Source organism: Mauremys reevesii, linkage group 1 (genome assembly GCF_016161935.1).
Source record: "Mauremys reevesii isolate NIE-2019 linkage group 1, ASM1616193v1, whole genome shotgun sequence".
NCBI lineage: Eukaryota > Metazoa > Chordata > Testudines > Geoemydidae > Mauremys > Mauremys reevesii.
The window spans coordinates 269,313,382-269,336,389 of record NC_052623.1 but is presented as its reverse complement, the minus strand read 5'-3'; the positions used below and the strand labels follow the sequence as shown (position 1 = coordinate 269,336,389).

Below are 23,008 nucleotides of genomic sequence, written 5' to 3'. Positions count from 1 at the left end.
ACCATTAGGAAGACCGGTTCCCACAAATTACTTAATCCCTGCAAATCAAATTTATTTTACAGAAAACAACTAAAAAGCTTCCTAACACACAATTTGTAAGAAACTAGGTCCCACCTTGGGAGAAACAATCAAGAAGAATGGTCACCAGACAGTCAGGGACGAGAAGGAGTTCTAACTACTACTTCACCGAGACTAGAAATGGACCACGCCTGCTATGATTCACTTCAGCTAATATCTATAAAACTGATATATTTGGTCTTTAGTTTTATGCTGACTAGAACTTAAGCACTGCTGTTGTAACTATCCTTAGCTGAGCCAGAAAAGACAGAGGCAAAAAACTGCCCGCAGCAGGAAGAGAGGTGGATTGCAACAAAGATCCTAATGAGCCTCCTGGAGACTGCTGCACCATCAGCTAGCTAAGGAACAACTGTTACTCCAAGTTGGTGATCCACCACACTGTATTCCCAAACCCCGTAGTGCTCTTACATGTGTTTTAGCATGTAATATCACAATACCTAAGGACAAAAACCTGGATGAAGGAGGATTTCTTTATGCATTACAAACTACAACAAAATAGAAGCCCTGTACAAAATGGAAAGACTACAATTCCTAGGATAAATACCTTATATTTCAGCTCATAAGTTTGGGGATGGGGGGTTTCTATTTGAACCTAGCTTACACAGTACCACCCAATTAGAGAGGTGCATTATTGTGTGTTGAAAAGAGGGGAGGACATACCCTTTCTATCAAGGATCTGGTACTGGCTGGTGTCAGAAGCAGGGAGAGACTATTGGACTAGATGGAACATTGCTCTGTTCCAGTATGGCAATTCTGATGACAATGTTTTGGGTGTTTGTTTTTTTTAAACTATCAATACTCTAAAAATGTTAAAAATCAGCAGCGCTAGGGAACATAAAGGTAAAGTAAAATAACTTTTCTAAAAGTTAAAAGTTTTAATATATATCATAACACATTTGTGAACAATTTTACTTGATCCTTCTTCAGCTAAGCCTTCCTTACCTGTTGCAGTCCCACTGTCGCTCTGCAGCAGTGCTCCTGTCACTGGTTGTGCGTTGTTTGGGTTTGCTCCAGGTGCTGAAGAGGGAGGAAGCCCTGCCCCACCCCCAAGTAGCATACAGGATGGAGGAGGGGGCTGCCCACGTTTCAGTAACACTTTGTGGTCCTGCTGGCAACGGAATCGCGGCGGCACCTCCCGAGGCATGTAGCGGGCGGCGCTTGGCGGTTGTCCGTTCGGCACTGCCACCCTTTTGGCATTGTTGCCACCATTGACTGGTGGCGATGGAGAGCTGCCAATTGGGCTGGCGGCCACTGGCTGGCTTGAACTTGGTTTCGTCACTTCGGGCACTGGAACACAAGAGGAAGGAAAATTATAACTTTATAAGATACAAAACCTAACAAATGGATATAAGAACACACTGAAATTGAACCCCTCTCAGAATACTGTGCAAATTCAACCTCATCAAGGAACTAGTCAAGTTAAGCAGAAGCCACGTATTTGTTTGTCGTCACCAGTGATTTAGACATCATGGGTGAAATCACCAATTGAAGTTTTAAATTTAAGTCAATGATTATTACAAATTTTGTAATTTTTTCCTATTTCTTAATCTTTGGTTCACTTAGGGGCACTGTTGTGTGCTGCCATATGGAAAATCTGAATTTAGGTCCCAAGCTTTTACCTTGCTCATTAAGGCTATGTTGTTACTACAAAAAAAAAAAAAAATAAAAACAGGTGGGTGTTTTGTTTTGTACAGTGAGGAGACAGCTCATCCCCGTTAGCTATCTTGCTATAAAATCCTAGTGGAGACCAGAATGTGTAATTTTTACTGCACTGTAGGCAGGTGAGGTCAATCACTGGTGGGGGCCATAGCACTGACAGCACCTCGTTACATCAAGGTAAAGAATACCTGATATTTATCTCCATGAGGATTTTACAGCGAGATAGCTAACCCACATTTGTTTTAACAGTGAGATAGCGAAACAAACAAAAACATCATTTTGGGCAGGGACAATATAGCCTAAGCCAGGAAGTATGCACAGCTGCTAGAGGAAGGAAATGCCTTCTTTCATTTTGGAACAACCCTCTCTGCCTGACCCAGGAATGCTGTTTACAAACTCTATGATGAGATCTAGCCAAAATGGGCTTGTATTTAAGGGCCTCTCTGAGGACCTTTGGAGTAGAGGTGAAGCAATAAGAGGGGGAAAATGAGGGAATCCTAGGGGAGCTTGTGCCTTAACAAAACTATCTTCATCTACTTGGGAGATTCCAGAAACAGTACATCTACACTCCTCCATTCTCGACGTTTCTAGAAATGAAGCCAAGTAAACTCACACATTAAGCAGTTCGGAAAGAAGGGTAGAATTTGTTATATCCTAACCAGGTTGCTAGAAGTCAAAACATTTCACAAAGACATGCTCAGACTCCAAAACCAAGGACACATTTTAAAGCTGTAACTACTCCAGTCTCTCTTGTGGACTGAAGTAACAGTAGCATTAGAAGGGGCTATTCTCCCAAACATCACATTACTGATGTTATTCACCTTTTAAATATAAGCTGAGACATTTTTTTAGGAAAGCGGTAGAATATCACAAGAAAAGGAATTCCTCTAGAACAACAGAATGTGTTATATCCCATTTTTATCTTTGTAAACAGCTGGTGATGGGTTTTTTGACTTTCCTATGCAAGTTTCATTGTCCAAAAATTATTAGGATTTTTTTTTAATTTAAGCCAAATTATTATTTGTCCTTTGCTGCCTCTTTTTAGTCAGTTTCCTCCACTACTTTCACAATGCTGGGATGCAAATTAGGTTCAAGTATATTTTAAATCAGGTGAGCAAGTTATGATGCTTAGCTACCATCTTTCTGTCTCCATTTGACATTCAAGTCTCGAAGCTTTAACATCTCTTAATTCAACTCAAGCAGAGTAGAATGTTTTGCACTCATTTTGGTGTTCCCTCACGAAGAACTACTCTCTCTCTCTCGCTCCCATTCTATGCATCTACTCTGTGTTAGTTGGTGGCTGCACTTCTGAAAAGCTGAACTTTTTTAGGGATTTCAACATTAGTCTAATTCATGAGAGATCATCACAGCTAAGATATTATTTTATTCAAAAAGGCCTTCTTTTCTTCTTCAAACATTTTGAAGGCTGACTGAAAATGTTCCTATATATTCTCTTCTTGACCATTGCAGCAGTTATTTCTGCTTATTACTCATGCAGAAATGCCTCATCATGCGACATGACAGTCTCACTCGCTTATCCAAGAATTTTAGTCAAGGACAAAGGCCTGTTCTGAGCCTGCACAAAACTATGCTCTATAGATTTAAACAAATTAAATCTCTTACCTTTGGTTTTTTGATCTGTGACCTGCAAATTAAAAACAAGGAAGTTAATAAAAGCAAGAAAAAACAGCTGCTCTACAATGCAGCCTTCATTTATTACTACAAGACCAGCCTCCCTCAGTTTAAAAATCAGTGGAAAAATCAAAAGCTGAAGTACCCTGCTCAAAAAAATATGTAAAGAAAGTTTTCAAGAGGACCAAGAGCTATTTATCATCACCTCTGTGACATATCTGGTCCAAATAAACATAAATAAGAGGAAGAAGTTACTTCATTTATGATAATTTGTAAGATATGTTTCCACTGTAGCATTTTAAAGCACAAATATGTATTCACTCAAAATATGACTTTTTAATATCATTAGAAGAAACCCTTACCATAACCAACTGCAAAGCATAATGAAAAGAAACCTAAAGAATGTCACAGACAGCCCCATAAGCGAGCACTGTTACAGTGACATCTCATGCTGCCTACAGGGACAACTTTAGTGAAGAGCACCAACCCATCTCTTTGCTGTCTTTCCCGTCACCTTTCTCCCCTGCCATTTTCTTTTCCCAGGAGAAGACAACTTCAACCTTATTATCACGATCACAAATCGGAAGCTGCAATACCTCCAGCACCATCAGATTTCAAAATCCTGTGAATACAACAGGCTCTCTCTATCTGACCACCTGAATTGAACCATCATACCAGTCAACCCCTTCCCACCCCCCATTTTTGCTTTTGCTGTACTTTTAAATTCTTTTAGCAGTATAGATTTCCAGCTACAGTAGAACCGAATATGCCACTGGTATGTTCTCTGGAATTGTTTGTATTGTGGCATGTTTTGAACTTGTTAGTCATGAGCTCCTCTACACAATAAGGGAAAACCCCAAGATCATCATGTGTCAGGCTTTGTGTTACCTCTTCTTAAAAGAAATTGCTGAACCAGTCCCTAATTCTGGATAGTACAGTCACAACATAGAATAATAGAAGTACTACAAGTAAAAGGCAATTTATTGTCTACACCAACCTAGCCAGATTTTGTACAGTAAAGAATAATAAAAAAGAAACACAAACCACTCATTTGCCGCTGGCAGCGTTCCACTTTGGAAAGATTCTCTTCGGGGTATGTGAAACAGAACATACCCCAAAATATAAAATGCCATCCCTTGCCCCAGGCTCAATAAACTTCACTCACAATTATATAAGCCCAAAGTCTCACTACATGACAGGCAGCAAAATTATATTGCTTTTCATAACAAATCAGATTTTTGTTTTACTGTTTCGTTTTTTAGAGATTTCAACATTAGCCTAATTCATGAGAGATGACAGTAAAATATTACACACACGTGTGAAAGTATGTTCTGTTTCAACAACACAGCTAAAATTCCCCATCCCCGCATTTCTCTATGCCCCGAACTCCCTTCCTGCACCCCTTTTTAAAACAGGGAAATAATTATGACATTTTTACACAAAGAAAGCCAAAAGAAAAACACAACCCATGAAGGCCATGTTGTAGTGCTGCTAGGTTTACTATATTTAACCTGGGAGACAGTAAGTCTCCCTGTAAGAAACTTACCATATATACTCGTTCATAGGCCAAATTTTTTTTTAGTAAAAAAGGGAAGTACCAGAGAAGATGGTCGGCTTATGAACTGGTATAGAGAGGGAGAGGGAGCAAGGAGAGGCAGCACAGCCAGCAGAGACAGAAGGGAAGAGGCGGGGCCAGAGTCTCTCCCATTCTGGCCATGCTGCTCTCCCCCCAGCCTCCAAAGTAGCTGCAGCTCTGGGGCTGGCAGGCTGTAGCTGTGCCACTCAGCCCTGCCCACCAGAGCAGGCTGTGGCCACACCGCTGGAGCACGCTGCGGCCGTGCCGCCCGGCCCAACTTGCTGGAACATGCTGCGGCCATGCCGCCTGGTCTGGCCCGACACAGCCGCGCTGTCCAGCCTGCTGGAGCAGCTCCAGCCAGGTCAGAGACATCCTCCACTGGCCCTCCCCAGATAAGGTGGGAAGGGATGGGATGGGGAGAGTGTGGGGGTTCTGGGCTAGGGGTGGGGTCATGTGGGGGTGGTGGTCACAGGGGTTACTCCCCTAACTCCCAGTTTCTCCCCCCAAAAAGATTTCCCCACTAGTTGCTGCCCCGGCCCGTCAGGGAAAGCAGTTGTCACGCCTGGACACGTTATTTACTTAGGTTTACCTCCGTGCCTGCGGACGCTCGAGGTAAACAAACCATCTCAGCCCACCAGCGGCTTATCCTGATGACCCAGGAGCCAAAGTTTGCTGACCCCTGAATTATAGGGTCGGCTTATGAACGGGTTATACAAATTTTCCATTTTTACTTATCCATCTTGGGGAGGTCGGCTTATAAACGAACCGGCTTATGATCGAGTATATATGGTAATCTAGAAAAGAGACAGTTATTCATAGAATCATAGAAATGTAGGGCTGGAAGGGACCTCGAAAGGGTCATCAGCTCCCGACTGCTGTGCCGAGGCAGGACCAAGTATACCTAGACCATCCTCGTCCAACCTGTTTTTAAAAGCCACCAATGATTTCCACACTTTCCACTGGAAGCCTATTCCAGAACTTAATTATACTTTTAGTTACAAAGTTTTCCCCCAATACCTAACCTAAATCTTCCTTGCTGCAAATTAAGCCCATTACTTCTAGCGTCTGAACCAAACCCTACATTGCATCCTTCATCCCAATGAGAGATTCTGTCCTTATGACTTTTCAAAATTTTAGCAAAGAAGTCTGAAGAGATTTGTCACTGCACCATAGATCGCAATGAACTATCTACCTGTGGGAAACTTGGATCGTGAGCACTAAGAGGGGCTATGTTGAAGAAAGGGAAGAATTTAACAATACTGGACAATCTAGTGACAAGCGTGAAAGACACAAGGCTAGAAAAAAAGCCCCCTCAATAGTTTTGATTGGAAACCAAACATTTTGTTATGCAGAATTGCACATGTGACTTGTTTGTAGATTACCTTCTCTCATATGCCGTGAGAAAGATGCATCACTGGCAAGAAAAAAAAATGGTTACTCACCTTCTCGTAACTGTTGTTCTTCGAGATGTGTTGTTCATGTTGATTCCAATTAGGTGTGTGCATGTGCACAATGTCCAGAAGATTTTTCCCTTAGCAGCATCCATTGGGTCAGCCTGGGCGCCCTCTGGAGTTGCGCTTTCATGGTGCCTAATATATAGCCCTGCCGACCCGCCACCCCTTCAATTCCTTCTTGCCAGCTACTCCGACAGAGGGGTAGGACGGTGGGTACTGGAATGGACATGAACAACACATCTCGAAGAACAACAGTTACAAGAAGATGAGTAACCGTTTTTTCTTCTTCGAGTGCTTGTTCATGTCGATTCCAATCGGGTGACTCCCAATTAGGAGGTGCGGACGGAGCTGTCCACTGACTGAAGTACTGCTCTACTAAAGGCCGCATCATCTCTGACCTGCCAAGTAATTGCATAGTGAGCGACGAAAGTGTGTACTGGATGACCACGTCGCCGCCCTGCAGATTTCCTGGGTGGGACTTGAGCCAGGAAAGCTGTTGATGAAGTTTGCGTCCTTGTAGAGTGTGCCGTTATCGGGGACACTTGGATTCCTGCTAGATTGTAGCACTTGGTAATGCATGCCACAATCCATGATGAAATGTGCTGTGTTGAAACAGGCTGGCCCTTCATCCTGTCCACTACTGTGACAAAGAGCTGTACCAACTTCCTGAACGGTTTTGTCCTCTCGTTGTAAAAGGCCAGCGCTTTGCGGCCATCGAGAGTGTGTAGCCTCTGCTCCCTGCTACTCACATGAGGCTTTGGGTAGAAAACCAGGAAGGAAAATGTCCTGGTTGATGTGGAACTACGATACCACCTTCAGGAGGAAGGCTGGACGGGGCCCGAGCTGAACCTTGTCCTTAAAAAACACAGTGTAGGGCGGCTTAGACGTTAGAGCCCTAAACTCAGACACCCTCTGGGCTGAAGTTATTGCCACGAGGAACGCAACCTTGTAGAAAAGGTAGAGCAGGGAGCACGTTACTAGAGGTGCTCCATGAGCCTAGAGAGAGGACCAAATTAAGGTTCCTGGTTGGCGGACGTGCGGGTACAACCTATCGAGGCCCTTCAGGAAGCGACCGACCAGGAGGATAGCAAAAACAGATTGGCTCTGTACCCTGGATGGAAAACCGAGATGGCAGCCAGGTGTACTCTTATAGAAGACAAGGAGAGACCTTCCCGATTTAGGTGGAAAAGGTAATCCAAGATCTGGGGCATTGAGGCTAGCACCGGGGGAAAGTCACGCTGAGCTGACCAAATTGAAAATCTCTTCCACTTGGCCAGGTATGTAGCCCTAGTGGAGGGTTTCCTACTGCCCAAGAGAACCTGTCTGACTGAGAGCTCGAACGGATTCAGACATGGAGCCTCCAGGCTGTGAGATGCAGCGACTGCAGGTTCAGGTGCTGGAGCCGCCCGTGATTCTGCATGAGAAGGTCCGGGAAGAGCGGCAAGGTAATTGGGGCTCCCACTGACATGTCTAGGAGAGACGTCTACCAATGCTGGCGGGGCCAGGCTGGTGCTACGAGAATGACCCGAGCCCTGTCTCTGCAGATCTTGAGCAGGACCTTGTGGACGAGTGGTATGGGTGGGAAGGCATACAGAAGCGGTCCCCCACAATGGAGGAGGAACAGATCCGCTGTGGAGCCCGGACTGTGATTCTGGAAGGAGCAGAACTGCTGACATTTCCTGTTGCGTCACGTGATGAAGAGGTCGATCGGGGACAACCCCACGTCTGGAAGAGCAAAGATGCGATGTCTGGGCGAAGGGACCACTCGTGGCTGTGAAAAGTCCTGCTGAGGCGGTCCGCCAGCTCGTTCTGGACCCCTGGAAGGTACGATGCCTGCAGATCAACTGAGTGCTCTATACAAAAGTCCCATAACCTGAGGGCTTCCTGGCACAGGAGAGAGGAGCGTGCACCCCCGTTTGTTGATAAAGAACATCGCGGTTGTATTGTCAGTCATGACCGATACACATCAACCTGCTAGATATGGGTGGAATGACTGACAAGCTAGGAGTACTGCCCTGAGATTCCTGACATTGATATGAAGACGTGTCTGTCATTAGTGTTAGGGATCATTGTGAGGCAGTGAAGGGAACTCCTGAGCATACCTGCTGAACGTCCGTCCACCACAGGAGCGAATCGAGGATAGGGCAAGGCAGGGTCATGATCCTGTCCAAGCTGTCCCTGGCTGGTCTGTACACTGATGCAAGCCACAACTGAAGTGGTCGAAGCCTGAGTCTGGCATACCAAACCACATACGTGCAGGCTGCCATGTGGCCGAGCAGTTTGAGACAATTTCTCGCGGTGGTGGCGGGAGGAATGCTCTGGCTTGGGTTGAGTCCAGAACCGCCCCCCATGAACTCTAACCTCTGGGCCAGGGACAGTCAATTTCACCTCGTTCAGTAGCAGGCCCAGATTCTCGAAGGTGGCTCTGGTGTCCAGTTTTGGGCCCCACACTACAAGAAGGATGTGGAAAAATTGGAAAGAGTCCAGCGGAGGGCAACAAAAATAATTAGGGAGCTGGAGCACATCACTTATGAGGAGAGGCTGAGGGAACTGGGATTGTTTAGCCTGAAGAAGAGAAGAATGAGGGGGGGATTTGATAGCTGCTTTCAACTCCCAGAAAGGGGATTCCAAAGAGGATGGATCTAGACTGTTCTCAGTGGTAACAGAAGACAGAACAAGGAGTAATGGTCTCAAGTTGCAGTGGGGGAGGTTTAGGTTGGATATTAGGAAAAACTTTTTCACTAGAGGGTGGTGAAGCACTGGAATGGGTTACCTAGAGAGGTCGTGGAATCTCCTTCCTTAGAGATTTTTAAGGTCAAGCTTGACAAAGCCCTGGCTGGGATGATTTAGTTGGGAACTGGTCCTACTTTGAGCAGGGGGTTGGACTAGATGACCTCCTGAGGTCCCTTCCAACCCTGATATTCTATGATTCTATGAATGCCACCTGAGCTTCCACTTGACCCATGGATCGGCCTTTGACCAGCCAGTCGTCGAGGTATGGGACACCTGTACCGGATGTCTCAGCAGAAAGGTGGCGACGACGACTGCCACGCACTTGGTGAAGACTCAAGGTGCCGCTGACAGGCTGAAAGGGAGGACAGTAAATTGGTAATAGGAACCATTGACCACAAACTTGAGGAATTTTCTGTGGTTGTGCGCGACTGCTATGTGAAAATACATGTCCTTCAAGTCGAGGGCAGCATACCAGTCTGCTGGATCCAGAGAAGGGATAATGGAGGTCAGGGAGACCATGTGGAACCTGAGTTTCTTCACAAACTTGTTGAGGTTGAGCAGGTCCAGGATAGCATGGAGCCATCTTTGGCCTTTGGTATTAGGAAATAGAGGGAACAGAAACCCTTGCCCCTGTGCTCCAGTGGAACCTCCTCCACTGCCCCCAGTGCTAGAAGCAAGTGCACCTTCTGAATGAGAAGTTGCTCATGAGAAGGGTCCCTGAAGAGGGACGGGGAAGGGGGGTGGAAGGGCAGGAGGGCACAGAATTGGATGGAGTATCCCTTCTCTACCATGCGAAGCACGCAGCGGTCCAAAGTTATACGGGACCATGCATGGTAAAAAGGGAATAGTCAGGAGGAAAAGGTAAGGTGGGGTAGATCCAGTCTTTGGTCTGGTGCACTGTCCTTGACCGCACCCTCAAAAGGCCGGTTTAGGGCCAGAGGATGGTTTGGACTGGCCTTGATTAGCGGAGGGATGTTGCCTTCTCCTACCGCTCCATTTCCTCCTCCTAGAATTGTCCTGGCGGTTCTGCTGCTGGAACCTTTGAGGAGGTTGTGGGCGGAAGTGTCTCCGCTATGTGGCAGGGATATGCAAGCCCAAGGATCTGAGGGTGACTTGGGAATCTTTCAGGCTGCGGAGCCATTTGTCTGTCTTCTCTGAAAACAGAATCTCACCCTCAAATGGGAGGTCTTGAATTGTTTGTTGGACTTTGTAGGGTAACCCTGAGACTTGCAACCAGGCCCCCCGCCGCACAGCCACCCGTCTCCATGACTCTTATGGCAGCATCTGCAGCATCTAAAGCTGCCTGCAATGAAGCACGGGAGACTAATTTCCCTTCTTCCACCAAGGTGGTGAACTCTGACAGAAAGTCCGAAGGGACGAGCTCCGTGAACTTCGCCACTGAAGCGCGGGTGTTATAAGAGTACCTGCTCACAATGGCCTGCTGGTTAGCAATATGGGAGTTGCAAACCACCAGTGGAGTAGATTTTTCTACCCATGAGGTCCAAGCGTTTAGCATCTCTATCCTTTGGGGAAGGACCTTGGAAACCTCGTCTCTCCTGCTGGTTAGCCGCGTCAACAACCAGCGAGTCTGGAAGTGGATGGGAGTAGAGATGATCAAAGCCTCTGGAGGGGACAAAATACTGCCACTCATTACGTTTGGCAGTGGGTGGCAGGGATGCCGGCATCTGCCGTAAGGTCTTGGTGGTGTCCACCACCGTCTTCATGAGGGGTAACGTGTGAAGGCCCCGAGGGTGCTAGGATGTCCACCATGGGATCTGTGTCCTCTATGACCTTCTCAGCCTTGATGCCCAGACCTTGGGCAGCCCTGCGTAGCAACTGCTATAGGACTCTGTTATCCGCTAATGCAGGAGCTATGGTCGTCCCTGCCAATGCTTTATCTGGTGACGAGCGGGAGGAAGTGTGTGCTGGTAGTGGAAGCTCCCTACCATCTGCCCTGGATGGATCACGTGACTCCTGGGGCAGCGTTGGAGGAGATGGTGCCGATGATGGTGCTGGGACCATAGGCGTCGCAGCCAACATCGGCATCAGTGTCTCCAGAGGGAGCTGCTTTGGCACGTTCACAGGAGCCGCCGGGGTTGGGGGGCCTGGTGCCAACATCAGCACCGGGGTCGTACATGCCTGTATCGAGGTAGTGAAGGCCGGTGCCAAAGTCGGAGCTGAGCACAGTGCCTGAGTTGACGACAGTGCCGGAGGCAAAGGCGTCGGGACCATAGACGCCGGGGGCGGATGCACTGCGGAAGGCAGCACGAAAGTTGCAGAGGCCACTGAAGACGTCACTGAGCGTGGGCCCTGGTGATAAGCCCAGGGAGTCCAGAAGGGCCACTGAGGCGGGTTCTGCCACTGCAGAGGCCATGGCTGCTGCTCCCTTCTGTCTCTGCCCGACCTTGCTCTACAGCTTCTGTTCCTACTCGAGCGATAGGAGTCAGGCTCCGACTTTGAGGTCTCAGACACTGAAGACCATGGAGGAGCCGATCCTCCGTGCCTCGAACATCGAGAGCTCAGGGAGCGGGAAGGCTCTCTGTTGGAGCATGTAGGCACCGATAGACAAGGCAAAGTGGAGTGCCTCAACATAGCTGGCTTTCCCTTAGAATGCACTGGAGGACAGGGCTCCGCCAGCACTGAGGGTTCCCCCCTGGCAGGCGAGAACAGTGCCGTCAGGTGGAGGAGATCTCTAGCAGCCTGGTACGCTTCTGGAGTGGACAGGAGCTGAAGCTGCTGTGTAGGCGCTGGTGATCGAGGTGGGGCTGCACTCAACAGCCTCACCTGGACAGGAGTCGACACGGCCCCAGAAGGAGACGCCAAGGAGTGGCCCGCCTGGGGTCACACTTCTCAAGGCTTAGCCTGAGGAAAACGGTCGTCGGGCTTTTTCTTCTTTTGAGGCATTGGTGAGTGGGAGTGGTGCCTACCATCAGATGGGTCCCATGAAGAGCCGCAGCGGTGCCAAGCATCCCTGGAGGAGTCCTTCCTTGGCGCCGAAGTTGCCAACTGCGCTGGGGCACTCCACGTTGAGGACGCCGCCGTAGGGGTCGGGTCTCTCGAGCCCGGGTTGGAGTTGGGGCATAAGCCTGCCTCCATGAGGATCACCTTCAGCCGCTGTTCCCTTTCTTTAAGTGTTCTCGGGAGGAACTCGCGGCAGATCTTACAACAATCTTTCAGATGGGTCTCCCCCAGGCACCGAAGACGCAGCGAGTGTGGGTCATTCTTCGGCATGCGCTTGGCACAAGCTATGCAGCTCTTAAAGCCTGGGGACCAGGGCATGCCACGGCGCTGGGGCTGGGGGTAGGGGAGAGAACTCCAACTACTAACTATACTAACTATTAACTGGAGTACTACTAACAACTAACTAACTATATACATGGAATAGAGAAGAAAACTTGCTGAGCAAGAGCCAATGGACGTTCCAGCCACTGTCAGTGGCGGTAAGAAGGAACTGAAGGGGTGGTGGGTCGGCAGGGCTATATATTAGGTGCCATGAAGGCGCGACTCCAAGGGGCGCCCAGGCCAACCCGATGGATGGTGCTAAGGGAAAAATCTTCCGGCCATCGTGCACGTGCACACACACACACACACCCACCCCTGACTAGAATTGACATGAACAAGCACTTGAAGAAGAAATTCTTTGACACAGAACACCAATTTTAAACAACTTCACAACCTCTATCAGCACTCTGTTAAAACGTAACAGTAGATGCCCTAAAACCTATTTACCACCTTGTGTTCAAATATGTTATTGAACACAATGCAAAAAGCCTCTCATCCCTCTTCAGCTGATCAAGTCTTTCTTCCCCTTATCCCCAGATATTTCCCCCTAAAAACATTACTACAAGACGATCCTCTAGAAGATAAACAGATGTCATCTTCCCCAGGATTTTGGGTGGTTACCACAACGGCAAACTACTGGAGAAAGTCATGTTGTATATTCTTTGACAGGCAGTGAACAACGATCTGAAAGTGGCCAGCATTTGACTTCTACATTCAGAACTCTGAACAGTCAACAAGATCCAACAGTGATGTTTCAAGATGATCAATAATCTTTTGAATGAGCTAGCTGCCTCTTCTTGCTGCTTTCTTCTCCTGTACTTGAGTTATTACAAGTTTACAACAGCAGCCTGATTTTCTGTAACAAGCTTTCCAAATTGCTCTTGTATCACTGAAATACCAGTGTGCTAGCCTCAGAGGTCACCAGTTTCTTCTTAAAGGGTGCTAGCGAAGCAGCTCTTGGCTCTGCACATCATTAGTTGGGGGAAAAAAACCAAAAACCTAACAGTTACCTTCTCGTAACTGTTGTTCTTCGAGATGTGTTGTTCATGGTCATTCCAATCAGGTGTGTGCGCACTGCGTGCACAGTTGTTGGAAAGTTTTCCCTTAGCAGCTCCTGTCGGATCGGCTGTGGAGCCCCCTGGAGTGGCGCCTTCATGGTGCTCAATATAGGACCTTGCCGAACCGGCGACTCCTCAGATCCTTCTTACCGGTTATTCCGACAGAGGGGTAAGAGGGTGGGTATTGGAATGGACATGAACAACACATCTCAAAGCACAGTTATGAGAAGGTGAGTAACCGTTTTTATTTCGAGCGCTTATCCATGTCAATTTCAGGTGACTACCCCGGAGGTGGGGTCGGAGTTAAGGAAACGCTGATTGGAGCACCTCTCTGCTGAATGTTGCATCATCTCTGGCGTGCTGGGCAATAGCATAATGAGAGGTCAACGTATGCACCGAGGACCACGTTGCTTCCCTGCAAATTTCTTGCATCGAGACCTGGGCCAGAAACGCCGCTGACGAGGTCCGTGCCTTCGTGGAATGTGCCGTAAGTGCCAGGGCTAGGACCTGGGCCAACTCGTAGCACGTGCGGATACAGGACATGATCCAGGAAGATATTCTTTGAGATGAGACCAGGAGTCCTTTCATCCAGTCTACCACCTCTACAAATAGCTGGTTCGATTTCCTGAACAGCTTAGTGTGCACAATGTAGCGCTTGCCGAACATCCAATGAGTGTAGCCTCTGCTTGACTACTGGCATGAGGCTTAGTATAGAAGACAGGTAGAAAAATGTCTTGGCTAGTATGAAAGAGTGACACTACCTTGGGAAGAAAGGCTGGGTGAGGCCCGAGTTGCACCTTATTCTTGTGGAAGACCATGTAGGGTGGATCAGAGGTAAGGGCCTTTAGCTCTGATACCCTCCTAGCTGATGTGATGGCCACCAGGAAGGCTACCTTCTACAATAGACAGAGAAGGAAGCAAGTCACTATTGGCTCAAAAGGGGGTCCCAATAATTTGGAGAGGACAAGACTGAGATCCCACGCTGGGACAGGCTCTCTGGTCTGAGGATGTAGGCATTCCAAAAAACTTTGAGAAATGGGCCCCATGGGGTTAGAAAAATACGGATCGCCAGACGCCCCCAGGTGTGGGGCTGGAGATAGCAGCAGATGATGTTTTGATGATGTGCAGTCCTTGTTGTTGTTGTTACAGACAGGTACAGAAGATGAGGTAGAATAGGCAGTGGAGGTGGGTGTACGCTGCTGGGCACACCAGCAAGTGAACTTTTTCCACTTAGCTAGATATGTGGCCATAGTAGATCATTTCCTACTGCCAAGTAGGACCTCCCTTACTGTTTCTGAGCAGGGAAGCTCCATGGAGTTTAACCATGAAGCTTCCAGGCCATGAGATGGAGGGACTGGAGGCTCGGGTGGTGAAGGCAACCGTGGTCCTGTGTGATCAGATCGGAATGCAGTGGTAACTCAATCGGAGTGTCCACTGACAGTTCCAGGAGCGTGGTGTACCAGTGTTGTAGGGGCCACAAGAATTACCTCTTCTCTGTCCCTGAGGACCTTGAGAAGTACCTTGTGCACGAGAGGAATTGGGGGAAAGGCGTACAACAGGCGGCCTCCCCAGGGAAGCAGAAATGCATCTGTGATGAGCCAAGACTGATTCTGGAAGGAGCAGAACATTGGATACTTCCTGTTGCTCCTGGAGGCAAACAGGTCAACCTGGGGAAACCCCCCACCCTTGGAAGAGGAAGTGTATGACATCTGGACAGATAGACCACTCATGATTGCGGAACAATCTGCTGAGGTGATCCGCTAATTTGTTTTGAACTCCTAGGAGATAGGACTCCTCCAGGTGAATGGAGTGAGCTATGCAGAATTCCCACAGCCAGAGGGCTTCTCGACATGGGGGGAGGAACGGGCTCCACGCTGCTTGTTGATGTAACACACGGCAGTGCTGCTGTCCGTCGTCACTGCCACGCATTGACTTTGTAGTCAGGCCTGAAAGGTTTAGCATGCTAACCGTACTGCCCTGAGCTCCTTGATATTGATATGAAGGGAAAGCTCCTCCCATGACCACAGGCCCTGTGTCTGGAGGTTTCCCAAATGCACGCCCCATCCCAGAGTTGACATGTCTGTTACAAGGGACAAGGAGGGCTGGGGCCTGTTGAATGGAACTTCCTTGCAGATTGCCTGAGAGTCGAGTCACCATTGAAGGGACTCGAGTACTTGCCCTGGCACCGTGACCACTATGTCCAGGCTGTTGCGTCCCAGGCAATAAGCCTAAGTGAGCCACACCTGGAGTGGCCTGAGCCTCAGTCTGCCATGGCGGACCATGTAAGTGCAGGCTGCCATGTGGCCGAGGAGACTCGGGCATCCCCTTGCTGTGGTGGTCAGGAATCTCCTGAGGCCTTGAATAATGTCCGCCATGACCTGGAATCGGTTCTCCAGCAAAAAAACCCCATATCGAATCCAGTAGCGCCCTGATGAGCTCTATTCTTTGGGTCGGTGACAAGGTTGACTTGTTCACATTGAGGAGGAGACCCAGTCTGTCGAAAGTAGATCTGACTAATTGGACTTGAAACTCCACCTGCTCCCTGGTGAGGTCCCTGAGCAGCCAATCATTGAGGTACAGGTATACCTGCAATTACCTCCTTTGGAGGAAGGCTGCTATGACAGACATGTACTTGGTGAACACTTGGGGGGCTTTTGACAGGCCAAAGGGGAGGCCCGTGAACTGATAATGTTTTTGGTCGACCACAAACCGGAAAAATCGGAAATAACGGGACTAGAATCCCTTGCCCCTTAGCTCTTGAGGGACCTCCTCCACTGCCCCTGCTTTAAGGAGCACCTGCACCTCCTGGATAAGGAGTTGCTCGTGAGAAGAGTCCCTGAAGAGGGATGGGAAGGGAAGGAACAGAATTGGAGAGAATATCTCACTTCTACCGTGCAAAGAACCCAGCGGTCTGATGTTATTTGGGACCAAGAATTGTAGACGTGGGATAGATGATTCATAAAACACGGGGAAGGATCCAGTGTCATGGCAGGCGTGCCATCCTCGGGTGTCCCTTCAAAAGGTCTTTTTAGAGCCCAAAGAAAGTTTAGTTAGACCTTGGCCCTGCCCAGAAGCGGGACTGGAAGGTTTGCGCCTGCCGTTCCTATCCAATCATCTATAAAAATCCGGCCTCAGCCTAGGAGGATATGGGTGGTGGTGTTGCAGTTGGGGCTTGAAATGTTGTTGTTGGGTTGCCAGGGTGTGCATACCCAAAAACTTCATAGTCACCCGGGAGTCTTTGAGACTGTGGAGCTTGGAGATTGTTTGCTCCGAAAATAACCCTGCACCTTCGAATAGTAGGTCCTTCAGGGTTTGTTGCAGCTCTGGGGGCAACCTGGATGCCTGTAGCCATGAGCTCTACTCATGGCTACTCCTGAGGAAAGGGTGTGGGCGGCTGAGTCCAACAAAGCCTGGAGGGAGGTTCACGCCACTGCCTTCCCTTCATCAATGATAGCCAAGAACTCGGCTGTGGAGTCTGGTGGAATCAGCTCCTTCAACTTCAACATGGAGGCCCATGAGTTGAAGTTGTACCTGCTGAGGCTAGCTTGCTGGTTAGCTATCCTCAGCTGCAGGCCCCCAGTTGTGCAGATTTTCCTGGTGAGAAGGTCCATCCTTTTGACTCCTTGCATTTAGGGGCCAGCCCTTGCTGCCTCATCTCTCTTTCTCATTCATCACTGATACTACAAGAGAGTATGGTTGCGGGTGAGAGAACAAGTACTCGTATCCCTTGGAAGGAACAAAGTACTTGCACTCTACGCCCTTGGCAATGGGCGGGACTGAGGCAGGGGTCTGCCACAGAGTCTTAATATTGCTCTGGATAGTTTTTATTAGTGGCAGAGCTACCCTGGATGGTCCCTCTGGCGCAAGGATGTCGACCATGGGGTCTTCATGTTCGACTATCTCCTCTGCCTGTAACCCCATGTTACGGGCAATCCTGCATAGAAGGTCCTGGTGGGCCCTGTGGTCAATTGGGGTAGGGCCTGAGGTTGAAACTCCCACCACCGCTCTATCTGGGGATGAAGATGAGGAGGCCAGAGGCGGTACAGGGTCCTCCTGACCCTCCGACTCAGCATCTGGGGCCTCTGTATCCTGGCCTTGCAAATGGATCATGCCTCGGAGGTGACCTGGGCCAGCTGTGGGGCTTGTGCCAGGGTCGCCTCAGAACCACAGAGCATAGGCCAGTCCTTGGCTGTCTGGGGTGGTCGGTGCGAGAGAGACGCGGGGAGAGCGGAAAAGGAGCCCTGGGGTGGTGGTAAGCCAGGTCAGGCCAAAAGCCATTGCACCAGAGCCTGCCACTTTGGGGTTACATTACCATGCCTCCCTCTCTTGTCTCTCTGGCTTTATGCCTGCTGTGACGGGCTGTGTGAGGTGTATGATCTGAGGAGGAAGAATGATCACGAATCGATGGACACAGTGTGGTGGTGTGGTGTGGTGCTGCACTGGCCTGTGTGGGACTGATGATTGGGGATACTGGTGTCAGGTGGTGGGGGGGGGATGGTGCTGGTCCTCTCTCAGAGCTCTCTCAGAGCTCTCCTCTCTGCCTCGCCAGGGAGTGGTGGCTGCCAGGGGCTGGAGGGAACCCTTGCGAGTGCCAGTGTGTGAGAGTGGAGCCTTGGTGCCTTGAGGATGGCGTGGAGGGGGGTGTGGGTGACCATCTGATCATCAGGCCATCTTGCTTTTAGACCTAGGGCAGCATTTTTGACTTTTTGCTGCATTGGAGGGTTATTATTGGGTAGAGAGGGATGGAGGAGGAGAGGAGGATGGCCTTATCCCCACCCCCCCCCCCCCCCGCCCCTGACTCTGCCCCCCCCCCCCCCCCCCCAGCCTCCTCCCCCCCCCCCCCCCCCCCCCCCTCCCTCCCCTGTCCTCCCCCCCCTCCTCTCCCCTCTCTCCCCCCCTCTCCCTCCCCTCCTCCCCTCCTGACCCCCCAACCCCCCAACCCCATCCCCCACCCCCCCCCCAACCCCCCCCCCCCCCCCTGCCCCCCCCCCCCCCCCCCCCCTACTGCCCCCTCCAACCCCCCATTCCCCCCCCTTCCTCCCCATCCCCCACCCCATTCACCCCCATCCCCCCCCCCCCCACCCTGCCCACCCCCCCCCTCCCCACCCCTGCCCTCCCCCCCCTGCCCCCCCTCCCTCTGTGCTGCTGCCCTGCCCCACTGCCACTGTGCAGTGGCCCAGCAGTGTGCCTGCACTGCCGCACGCTGCAGCCGCACGCACGCACCACTGGGCACACCAGCCCTGCTGTCAGGCCCCACTGCCCAGGCCCTGCTGCCAGCGGTGCTGCCTGGAAGCGAGCGAGCCGAGCTGCGAGCAGGGGCGGGCGGAGGGCGAGGGGAGGCTGAGAGTGAGCAGGGGGGAGCCTCCAGGGGGCTAGGGTGGGCCTCTGGGGGCCCAGGAGGTCCCCAGGCTGTAGTTTTCCCACCCCTGTTCTAGACGGTGCTGGTCGCAGTGGCAGCTGGGGCTTATCGCTAATCACCGGGGGCTGAGCAGCCATCATCAATATTAAGTCTCTGGTGGCTTCAAAAGCGTCCGGGGTGGAGGGTAACTCCAACTCCTCCACCTGGCATTGCCCATCCCAGGAGTCGCTGTGCCGTGGGAACCGAAGTCGATGTCGCCGACTCTTACTGCCTGGACGCCAAGGGCTCCTTCACGGGATGCCCCAGTACCGCGCCTGCAGGTCCTGATGTTTTCTGCACTGGGGAGCACCCTGTCAGCTTTTCTATGACATTTGTACGGCACTGGTGAATGCAAGCGTTGCCGGGTTGCCTCTGCATCCTGCAGTGCTGGTGCCAAGGGTCTCTTAGACTAGAGTCCTTCCTCAGCACTATGTCACTTACCAATGCCGGGGCACTCCATACGGACGTGCTTGGTGCAGGGCCCTGGCGGGCCACAGCAGACTGGGGACGAAGGGCGGATTCCATAAGCAACTGCTTCAATCGGAAATCTTGCTCCTTTTTAGTTATGGGGCGAAAAGCCCTGGAGATCTTGCAGCTTTCTGTCTGGTGTGCCTCTCCCAGACACGTCAGACACAAGTCGTGGGGGTCGTTCGTTAGCACAGGCTTACTGCAGGTTCTGCAGAATTTAAAGCTTTGGGCTCTCGCAGCATGCCCTAGAGCCCAAGGGTGGGTTGGGATTGGGGAAACCCATTCCCAAACCTCACTATATACAATATATACACAACTAATAACTAAGATTAACTACAACTAAACTAGGCTAAGCTAATTATATGAAGAACACAAAGGGAAGCACTTGCTAAGTAAGCGACCGCAGTTCCAATGACAGTCAAGGGTGGTAAGAAGAAACAGAGGAGAAGCTGGGTCGGCAGGGTCATATATTGAGCGCCATGAAGGCGCCACTCCAGGGGGATCCACAGCTGACCCGATGGGAGCTGCTAAGGGAAAATCTTCTGACAACTGTGCACACACACCTGACTGGAATTGACATGAACAAACACTCGAAGAAGGTCAGTTATTTTATTTTTTATACTCCACTATTAAGTAGTGATAAGGAAGTGAAATGTTATCAGATGGACTAAAGAAACCCCAATCAGTAGATTCAGAAATTCTCTTGTAACAGGTTTGGGATAAATCAAATCAGATCTTCTAGTAAATTTACTCAAACAAGCTATACTGATATTAATACATTTATATCAATGTAACTGCACTATAAATGCATCCACACCGGAAGCTGCACTGTTAACTGTATCAGTTCCTAAACTAAGGTAGGTAAATTGAAAGAACAATTGTATTTAGACAAGCCTTTAGTAGGCCAAAGTAAAACTGGCATGGGAGAATTTCAGTGTAGCCCTCTTTCAGTAAGAATCCACACAGCATAACTGAAACAATACCAGCTGAAGTACTCAGTGACATGAATAGGTTTTTTAGGCATCACAAGAACAGATAGCAATTAGCTTCACTTATGAGGATTCCTTTCTGCTCCTGATTTAAATGGATGTTTATTAATACAAACATGGAAATGTTTCAAACAGACCCTTTTCATGTTACAATTTTTGTCAGTTCCTGAAACAGTTTTCTAGACTTCTTGAAAGCCATTTCAGGTAACACTTCCATTAGCAAACTGACTACTCAGAATTACTAGCTGGGCACAACAACTGTTTACTCTGCCTCCCCCCTCCCCCCCCAACCACACACATTTCTCTAAGACTGAAGATTCAGAAAAAGATGCATCATAAAAGGAGCTTTACTATTAAATATCCATTTATTCCTTCTCTTTTATGCCCCCTCAAAATAAAAAAATTCCATTATCTTTCCTCTCCCAAATGTAAGTTTTGAGTTTACACTCAATTTCACTGCAGAGAGAGGTATATATTAAAAACAAAACAAAACAAAAAACCAACAGCTGGAGGTGCAAGGATCAGAAGAACCGCTATTCAGTCCGCCTGTAATACTACTTTATAACATCATGAAGACAGTTAATCTCCTCCTCCCTCCAGTCCTCTAAAAATAACAAAAGACATTCAAACCATACCATACAATTAAACTTTAAGCAAACTAACACAAAACCCAGAATCCTCAATGAGGCATTGCCATACTTCAGACAATGAAGCATTTTCACAAAGACTCAGTAAGTAAAGAAGCAAACACTTGCTGAACAGGATTCTATATACTCCTCTACCTCGATATAACGCTGTCCTTGGGAGCCAAAAAATCTTACCACATTATAGCTGAAACCGTGTTATATTGAACTTACTTTGATCCACCGGAGTGCGCAGCCCCGCCCCCTCCAGAGCACTGCTTTACTGCGTTATATCCAAATTCGTGTTATACCGGGTGACGTTATATCGAGGTAGCGGTGTATTTAACAATTGGGAGTAGGGAGACTTCAAATATCAAACCTACCTTCTGAGTAGATTCCTTCTTTTTCTTATCCTCTTTCTTCCTTTTCTTGTCTTCCATTAACTGTTCTTCCCTTTCTTGCTCCTTCTCTCTGTCAAAACCAAATAATTGATCAAGACACAGTCAAACTATGTGCGCACGCACACACATTCACACTCATTCTCTCTCCATTCCTCTGTCAAGGAAAGTTATCTGAAATAACAGACTTAGATCTCTTCCATCTCTAATCTGACAGATAAGAGAACATGGGCAAATATTTTAGTCCACTCAGAATCTGCTCTTGGGGGTTTATATCAAACCCAGATTGTAATTTGTATTTGATAGCTCAATATGGTCCCAATCCTGCAACTTGCAGTGCATGAGAAAACCCCTGTATCTACAGAATGTCCCATTCAAGTCAAACCTTGTATACATTAAGTACATGCCTGTGAACAACCCAAAGAGGATTTTTTTAAAAATGCTCATGAAATTGGGCTGTACTATCTGTATTATTTCCTGAAAAATCCTGTGCATTTTTCCCCTGACAAAACATAGAAACTGTAATTCTAATATATAATGCTTTGGTCTCATATGGCATTTATCTTCACAAGTGGAAGATTGTTCATTTGCTTGTAGCTATGTCATTTGTAAGCCATTAGGTGTGTCATATTAAATCCAAACCATCATTTATTATACACAACTTTAATTTCTAGGATATTGTATCCACCTACAGCATTTTTTGTCATGAAGCATACATTAAAAATATGACATTCCAGGGAATCTTTTTTCATAGGCATTTTTTTCTCCAAAAAATTTCTCTTGGGCAGATGCTGCCGTTGTCATGCTATCATCTTTGTTGCTATGTTTTCTATTAAATATGAATGTGCCAGAAAGTGATTGGTTAATTCACCACATCTATGCTACAGGGTGAGCTGTTTCTATGGTGAGTCACATTTTCATTTGATTGGCGATCTTCATCCACTCCAAGGGAATTTGGACCAACAAGATTTCAACTCGCCTGGAATAATTTCATTCTACTAGGTGGAGGTTAGGACAACTAATGTAAAAAAAAAATTTGATGGCTGATCAAGGTATGAGGGTTTTTGCGGGATAGGGTGTGCAAAGGAAGCAGGAAGAATATATCCAGTATATTTTGAAGATAGTAGCTTACAGATATAATTTACCGTGTTTCTTCATGAGGAAAGAGATTCAAGTGGCAGATATACACCAAGTATTCAAACTATTTTAATGTAGATTAATGCATAGCACCATCAGATTTATAAAGCTTTGAGATGCAAAACAGTTAATACATAGATGTGTTTATATTGTACTGGAATAGGCAAAAGACATATTGCTGTTGACTGAAATGCTTATGTCACAGAAGTACAAGACTTTAGAAAAAAAAGCTTACTTTAACACAGAACTACAAATTACCCAAAATAAAGTGCCCTCTCTTGTGAATAGGTTTGAACAAGAAAGTTGAAAAAAATATCTAGTACCCCTTCATCAGAGATAGCTACTCCAGAGGTTTCCTCCCACAGATTACTACTTTAGTTGGCTTCTAAATTTGCACTCTCACATGCTATTACCACACATGTGTACAGAAAGGCATTTGTGTAACCAATCACTGAATTTACACATATAAAATCCTTTTCTGAAGCCTGATATAGACAAGGAGTTTAAGCAGCTCTCTTTGCAC

At 48.3% G+C, this 23,008-nt stretch overlaps 1 protein-coding gene across 16 annotated transcripts in view; it reads right to left on the bottom strand.

The window, feature by feature from the left end:
* The window catches only part of TNRC6B (trinucleotide repeat containing adaptor 6B), a 240,123-nt gene that overhangs the window by 60,280 nt on the left and 156,835 nt on the right, over positions 1-23,008 (bottom strand). For all 16 annotated transcript variants that reach the window (XM_039489172.1, XM_039489189.1, XM_039489205.1 and 13 more), the window contains 3 exons: positions 21,334-21,421; positions 3,361-3,382; positions 1,021-1,365 (listed from right to left, as the gene is read on the bottom strand). In XM_039489172.1, the coding sequence (XP_039345106.1) occupies positions 1,021-1,365; positions 3,361-3,382; positions 21,334-21,421 (455 nt within the window). The remainder of the gene's footprint in view (positions 1-1,020; positions 1,366-3,360; positions 3,383-21,333; positions 21,422-23,008) is intronic.